General features: G+C 38.8%; 1 protein-coding gene and 1 non-coding gene across 3 annotated transcripts; one reads left to right on the top strand and one right to left on the bottom strand.

The window, feature by feature from the left end:
• Positions 1-33: 33 nt before the first annotated feature.
• lhb (luteinizing hormone subunit beta) lies at positions 34-4,259 on the top strand. Of its 2 annotated transcripts, XM_042010925.1 has the most exons (5): positions 34-69; positions 948-1,079; positions 1,359-1,447; positions 1,836-1,954; positions 3,980-4,259. In XM_042010925.1, the coding sequence occupies exons 3-5, from the start codon at positions 1,363-1,365 to the stop codon at positions 4,211-4,213; spliced, it is 438 nt and encodes a 145-aa protein (XP_041866859.1). In that variant the 5' UTR covers positions 34-69; positions 948-1,079; positions 1,359-1,362; the 3' UTR covers positions 4,214-4,259. The 2 variants fall into 2 exon arrangements, with proteins under 2 accessions (XP_041866859.1, XP_041866860.1); XM_042010926.1 differs by lacking the exon at positions 34-69 and having other exon boundaries at positions 956-1,079; positions 1,362-1,447.
• trnae-uuc lies at positions 705-776 on the bottom strand. The gene has a single exon. It is a non-coding gene; the product is annotated as a tRNA-Glu (tRNA).
• Positions 4,260-8,190: the final 3,931 nt, after the last annotated feature.

Raw genomic sequence — 8,190 nt, forward strand, 5'->3', positions numbered from 1 at the left:
CTGCGTTCACAGCGCTCGGTTGCGTAACAGCGTCACTGACATGGAGTGGACTCCTGCTGTAAACCATGTGTAAAGAAAACACTTTTATTATTATTATTATTATTATTATTATTATTATTATTATTATTATTATTATTATTATTATTATTATTATTATTTTACCTGACGTGGTGGTGCCTTTAAAATTAGGTTTATCTGATCATATTAAGAGATAATAACGCGATTTTTCTTTGCTTTCTCAGTCAATGTAATTATGTTCATTTTATTTATTTTACTTTTAATCTATATAGTTTAAGTTAGGTCTAAAAATAGGCTTCAAGAGCTCAGGTTTATGCGCTACTTCCAGCTCTACAGCTGAACGTGTCCATTTTTACATCGTGTTCTTGACGTGGAACAAGTGACATGATTGTTATAAATGAAATACAACCCAAATGACCCCAGAGGATGAAATCCAAATAAATTAAATGATACTGTGTCATCTTACCCTAATCAAAGATTAATCCTAACAGGAGCTGTTTCTTCATACAACAGGATCAAGGTCTTAAGTGAATAACACCAAACAGGAAGCCAGCATGTCGCTTTGACAAGACAGGTCTTAACCTAGAACAATACTTCATCCTTTTACATCCTGCTGTGTTTTATCTGCATCTGGTGGCTGACCTGCAGGTAGCGGATTTACTTTCAAGGTCTGCTTAAAATACACGTTCCCATACCGGGAGTTGAACCCGGGCCGCCTGGGTGAAAACCAGGAATCCTAACCGCTAGACCATATGGGACATATGTAAGCTTAATTTAGCTTCCATCACAGTGTGCTTGAGCAAGGCACTGTTTATAATCCTGACTTTTGAGCCCAACAGGATGCAAAAGATAATTCACTGGAAGGCTAATCCTTGGATCAATATCAAGATTCAAAACACTGCAATGTTCAATCTCTTTAACAAAAACAGGTTGAAGCTGCATGACCTTCACCACGTTTGGTCCATGTTTGGTCCTGAGCATCAGACTCCAGCAGAGCCCTGTGTGCTGTATAAAGCCTGAACAGCACAGCTGACCTCATACTGCCAGCAGACACCTGAGAGGTGAGTCACTGTCTGAGCGACAGTCAGATAGTAAATTATTCACATCCAGATTTTTTTTTTTAAAGATTTTGATAAATGCATTTTTGTGCTGGACGAGGGAACAGCTCATGTTTATTTAATAAATACAGTTTAATAAATGGTTATGGTTATGGTTATAATTAGTTATTCAGACTTGTTAATCACTAACAGATTGGGTAGTGCGGTATGTTTGGCAGATGAGGAACCTGCGAGTTATTGAGTTATTGATAAACAAAGTAATACAATCCACTTTGTTCCCAGCAGGATGGTGGCACAGGTCAGCACCATGACGGTTCCCATGATGCTACTTTTGGGAGTCTCTTCTTTATTCTGGTCCCTGGCTCCAGCAGGTATGAGTAACTTAGAAGAAGATTAACGTCTCAAGTTGACAATATATTTTGCTGTGAGGGATAATGAAGTAAATGTAGAAAGTTTGCTTCTACATGTAATTGAATAATCATGACTCAGCTTAATTCATATTAAACAGCTCCACATGTAATTCAGATTCTTCTGTATATTCATTCATTTCCATAATAATTTGACATTAAACCAACTAAAATCAAACATTCCCACATTTACAGCTATTTGTAATCCCTTTACAGACATTTCACGCAGATAATGAGATTTATATTTCTGAAATATGAACTCAAATGAAAGTCTGAGTTCTGATTTTATAAGGTTTGGTAAAGACACGAGGAGCAATGAACTGCATCATATCTGAACCCTCTGCATCCTCAGCGGGCTTTAACCTGCCGTTCTGCCAGCTCGTCAACCAGACGGTGTCCCTGGAGAAGGACGGCTGTCCCACGTGTCACCGAGTGGAAACTACCATCTGCAGCGGCCACTGCTTGACCAAGGTGGGGGACGAAATAGATTTTTTACAAAGTGGAAAAAATATTTATTAAAAATGATTATTTTCCTTAAAAAACCTTTTGCCAGGCCACAGTTGTAAATAAGAATTTGTTCTTAATATACCTTGCCTGGTTAAATAAAGGTTAAAATACAATAAAGATAAAATCTTTTTAAAGATTTATTTATTTTAAATTTATTAATATATTTTTTTTAAATAAACTGAATAAATAAATTGGACAAAATAGATAAAGAAAAACTTATGAAACTGCATGAATGAATAAAGCTAAATCAGCTGAAGCAGCCACACTCATCGTTAACGAGCCAGCTGAAGAATTTTTCATAGCATCTAGAATTTGTCTTTTTTATGATTTCAGTCTGGAAATACAAACTAAACAAAGCGTAGTCATGATATAAAGACAAAGCTGAACATAAATGCATCTTCTTGTTCAGTCTGAGCACAATGTCAGTTTTTCTTTGTGGATTATTTACAGCTTGAAATATTTTCATTCAACTTTACTTTTACAAAGTAAACGTGAAACCAGGCAACCGATGCTTTACGTGTAGATGGAGAGTATTTTAACAGGACTAATCTTCTTTCAGCATTTTGGGTTGTGTAAGTCTGAAAGCAGCAGAAAACTATTTATTACAAGACTTCAATCTAAATATGCAGAAAGTTTACACACAAAGTTTATGCAGTTTTTTTTAAACTACTTTTATTGGTTAAAAGTGCAGGAAGTTCCAGTGGCTGGATGGACGAGTTTTATCTGTTTTCCTGTTTATACAGAAATGAGATCATAAAACAGTTTTTTTAATGAGGTTTTTCTGTTTATTCTGACTGCAGCTGTAGTTTCCTGTTGCTATTTATTGTCTTTCTTTTTCTAATGAAGGGAAAAGTCTTCTATCTTTCACAAGTCAAACTCCCCATCAGCTGAAGCTCAACCAGCTGGACTAATAGTTGCTGCAGAGACTCGGGTTAATGACGGGTTAGATGTCGCTCTGCTGATTTCATCTGCTGCAAACATGCTCTTTATTTTTTTTATAGAAGATTTAAATCTTGAAAAATAAGCCCTTAGCGGGCGTGTTTCCTGCGTTGTCAGGGAGTGACTAAACGTTGTGAAGGTATGGGGGCAAGTATTACTTTCTTTGACATTAAATGAGTCAACTAGTTTGTTTAGTAAAATGGGGATAAGTTGTTTCTACTTTAGCCCCTTTTCTGGACCAAAAGGATAAATGGAAAAAACCTCAAAAATTAATGTGTTTTAGTTTTTTTTATTTCATTTCATGCATACATTTACAGTATGTTTATATACATATGTATGCTTATATGTATGCATACATATACTGCATTTTTTCTTTATTAGGTTAAAACAATTATTAATAGATAAAAAAGACTTTAAGCTGTTTTTTTAGCAAAGATAATGGAAAAGTGGTTCTCCAAGGTGCACTTCTGTTAAACGAACATATGTGGATCTGAGATCAAATATTGTACATTATGTGAGCTCAGGGTTCAGTAAGACAGTACCTGCTATGTAAAGTCAAAGTATGACTAGTATAGAAATATAGTGATTTTTCTGGGACCGTCCTGGGAAAGTTGGTGCACATTTTTTGAGTCTGGATGTTTGTGTCTGACTGGAAGAGGAACGTAGGTGCCTACAACAGCTCGGATCCTTCCCCTCTAAATAAAGAGAACAACTAATCTGAATCCCTTTAGCTTGCTCCTTTTTTTAATTCTGAGACATTTTGATCCCACACTTTCTCTGATGGTGTAACAAAAAGACTTTAAAAAACATCCCAGTGACTCATGGGAGTATGCCTACACATTTACCTCAAAACTGGACTGGAAATTAATTGCAACCATCTTTTTTTTTCCAAGTAGAAACTTTTACAGTCCCATTTAAAGAGATTTAAAGCATTTAAACAAGTAACCGCTGATTCAGTCACCTTTGTGCTCTTAAAGTCACATTATATCTGATATAACTGCACAGTTTAGTGAGAAAGGACACTTTCTGCTGGTATTTGTCCCCCTCCAGGACCCCGTCATGAAGATCCGGTACAGGAACATGCGCCAGGATGTGTGCACGTACCAGGACTTTTACTATAAGACAGTTGAGCTTCCTGACTGTCTGCCTGGCGTGGACCCAACCGTCACCTACCCCGTGGCTTTGAGCTGCCACTGTGGCGGCTGCAACATGGCCACAACCGACTGCACCTTCGAGAGCCTGCAGCCAGACTTTTGCATGAATGACATTCCTTTTTACTACTAGTGTCACGTAACAGTAACTTAAAGCAAATTAAAGACCTAAAGCATTGTGTTTCTAACCTTTCTGTTGTGTCTCGCTTCTGTAATTAATGTTAAAAAACAAACGACACGATTTAAAACGTTTTCAAAGCCAAAGGTTGTTATTCACTGAGGTCATCAACCAACCGCTAAGGGACACACCTGTCAGCCTGGCTGTAATAATACGTTTTCCAGTAGAATTATACTAAATGTACAACATACATGTTTCTGGCAAAATTGAAACACCATAAACACAAAGGCCAAAAAGCCAAAACAAAGTTACCAAACAAAAAAATGGAAAATAAGCTGACTGATTAGCTTTTACAGCCTTGAAAAGTAATCAGGCTTAAACTTGATTAATGAATTTAAAAGGAAAATTTGTGTCTGAGACGGGGTAGTAACAGGGCTGATATTGTCCTCTGTTTCCATGGTGACCTCAAGTGTGCTCCCCCTTTATGATGATGTCTTTCATGTAAAAGCAAGTGTCAAAATTAGCGTTTGTATAACTAAACTAGCAGTGGGAAGGATCCAAATTGCAAAGAAATGAATACAGAAAGATGGAAAATGTTTCCTGTTTTTACAAACTCACAATGGATGTAAAAATGCCATAAAATTATTTCCTCAAAATAAATAGCCGACACATTTGAATGTTTAGAAAGTTTGTTTAGTATCCAAACTGTACAAAACCCTACAACTTTGAACATACACATCTACAAAACAGTAATAAAAAAGACCTTTTTATCCCTCCAAAAACAACCCCATGACGTGCTTCTTCATGCAAAGAATCATGTTTTATGATTATTATTTAACATGACTCTGGAACAGTACAGATCATTTATTTTAGGCCTCCAGCAGATTCATTAATGAGAGCATGATAGAGAAAAAGCACCGTATGGACTGAAAAGTGCTTAATTAGCATTAGCATTAGCATTAGCATTAAGGTGGTTTTATAATATAATATTTAGGCAGTCACGATCAGCTACAGCGCAGCCTCTTTTCTGTAATAACTTACTGGGAATTGAGTAAATGAGAGTTTGTCTCTTCCTTGTTCAAGCTTTAATGTCATCTTTCTTCTCTGCTTCCCCTGCAAGATTGTCTGTTCCCCACGTGTCACCATTCTTGTTTGATTTCCTCACATTTTGGTCCATGTTGCAGCAACACAGAGCCGCTAAAAGTCTATCACAGACTTTCTTCATGAAAACATACAGAAACAGATCTGCCAGAGGACCGAAGTAAACTGCAATTATAGTCACAATTTCAAAAGTTGGGTCATGTCTGTTATAGGAGCCAATTATTGAAGATGTTGTATGTACCCAGTAGGGGGCACTGTATTGTTACCTGAAATGTAATAGACAAGGGTATATAAGAGGAAGACGTCATTATGTCACCAGGTGTTTTGACCCGGAAGGGCAAAAAGGTTTTTGACCGCAGTGGCGCGAGGCGCAGTGGCGCAGTGCGCGAGTTAACAAAACTATATTGTTTGTCTTAAATGGATGACTGCAGAATAAATGGAAAAGGTCTGCACATCAACTAGAAGTGGACATTTATTATTGTTTTAAATGACAGCGACAAGGCGCGTCAACCACCACCCGAGTCAAAGCTTCTCAGTGCTCTGCAATAGGCTTAGCTTCTTTAACATTAGTCAAAAACCTACGCTGTTGGAACTTTGTGGATTACTTCGGCACTTTGGCACGGATCGGAGTACGGAGGACAAGGTTAGCTGCTGGATCGGATTGGAAAACGTCTGCGGTAAAGGTGAAGGGGAAAGTTGGAGCAACGGTGCGACGGCTGAGCTGGATATGGAGCATCTGACAACCGGATCACTGGATTACCTGTTTACCGGACGACAGCAAGGCGCCCAACGCATCGAGGTATTTGTAGCGCTACACAATATGGCCTGTTAAATGTGTGCACACAAAATTAGGTATAAATCCAATGCATTGGTTCCCGAAGTGGAGTAGCAATAAACTGTGCGCGTTCTTTCGCCGCGAATCGTAACCGGATTGACATTTCATAATGGAGACGCGCGATGCGGTGTCTGACATTAACTTAAAAGGAGCTGATGTGCAAACTGACAAAGCACTTAGTAGTGCGTTTGACTATGACGAAGCACAAACTGAAAAACGCGTGGTTAAGCTTACGTCAAAGGCGCTTGCCAATGAATTGGAAAGATTGCAATCTGGTAGAAAGGCAAAATTAAATAAAGCAGCGAACATAAGGAAAACAATTCAAGAGTTGATGTTAAAACAGGATAAAACACAGGTGCAAAATGCTCTTGAACAATTGATTGAAGTGTGTGGTGATGTGATAAAAATGCATAACTCTTTGTTGGGTTTACTGCCTCGAGATGAAAAGGAAAAACATGATGTGTGGTTTAAAGCAAAAATGTTATCTGTTAATGAGTGTATTGCTAATACAAAAGGATGGATCTCATGTGATGAAGGAAATGCTAAGGAAAATTATGTTGTTGAGGATGACATTAATCCTGAGGATAGCGTTTCTAACATCAGCAAACGCTCAAGTCATAGGAGCCATCACAGTGGCAGGTCAAGCACCACATCTTCTGCTGTCAGAAAGGCCGCAGCAGAAAAGGCTGCACTTGTTGCTCGTGCTGCAGCATTAGCAGCCAAGCATGCTTTGGAGGAGCAGGAACAGCAGCTGAGGAGGAAAAGAGAGCAACTTGATTTGGAAGCTGAGATAGCTGCATCAACAGCTAAGTTGGCTGTATTACAAGCTCCAGACGAAGGAAGTTCTTCTCAAGGTCACACCAATGGTATGAACTCATACTTGGAAAAAGGAAAAAGGAAAACCGAATCCATCAAGATGTTAAATCCTTTGGCAACAGAATATAAACCTGAAGCAAGTAAACCAGCGCAACAAAGGGATTCAACACAATGTTCATTACAACCTGATAAAACTCTATCAAAGGATGTGCGACCAAAAGAAATGCAGCAATGGGCTACAGCAGCATCAGGGCTACAGCAGCATCAAGACAACAGTGCAACTACAAAATACCAAATCAGGAAAACAGATACAAAACATTCATTAAAGCCTTTGAGCAAGGAGTGGAGAAAAAGGCTGGGAAGGCAGACTGTCTATATTATTTGGAGCAGTTCACCAGAGGGCAGCCACGTGAGTTGGTGCGTAGCTGTCAGCACATGACTCCAGAGCGCGGCTACGCAGTGGCAAAGGATCTTCTTCACAAGCATTTTGGAAACCAGTACAAAATTGCATCTGCTTATATGGAAAAAACGCTGACTTGGCAAATAATAAAATCTGAGGATGTTAAAGCACTACAAACTTATGCATTGTTCTTGAGAGGATGCTGCAATGTGATGGAGGAGCTTCAGTACATGCAGGAGCTGGATATGCCAATAAACATGAGAGTTATTATATCCAAGTTGCCCTTTAAATGGAGAGAGCAATGGAGGACAATAGCTCATGACATAATGGAGACCACAAATCAGCCAGCTTGCTTTAATGACCTGGTCATGTTTATTGAGCGTCGTGTCAGTATTCTTTCTGATCCCCTGTTTGGAGAAATAAAGGATTCACCTAATGCTGCTGGCGGGAAGATCTTTTCTGGGCTTAAAACACAACCTAGAACCAGAATAAAGGGAAACATTGTGGCCACCACTGTAACATCTATGGAAACACTAGAGGGAGACAAAGAGTCAACATCCCAGCAAGAAAGGATTAAAAGGGCTGGATGTCTTGGTTGTGGTCAAAATCATTCTTTGGAGGAATGCAACCAGTTCAAGGAGAAGAAGCACAAGGAAAAGATTCACTTTTTAAGGGACAAAGGGGTTTGCTTTGCCTGTCTACGTGTAGGACACATGAGCCGTGAATGTGCCAGGCGCATGACATGTAAAGTTTGTGGCCAAACCCATCCCACTGTGCTTCACATTAAAAGACAATCAACATTGGAACACCAGGAAACATTTAACCAACCAACTTCATCCC

Source organism: Melanotaenia boesemani, chromosome 16 (assembly GCF_017639745.1).
Source record: "Melanotaenia boesemani isolate fMelBoe1 chromosome 16, fMelBoe1.pri, whole genome shotgun sequence".
In the NCBI taxonomy this organism is placed as follows: Eukaryota; Metazoa; Chordata; class Actinopteri; order Atheriniformes; family Melanotaeniidae; genus Melanotaenia; species Melanotaenia boesemani.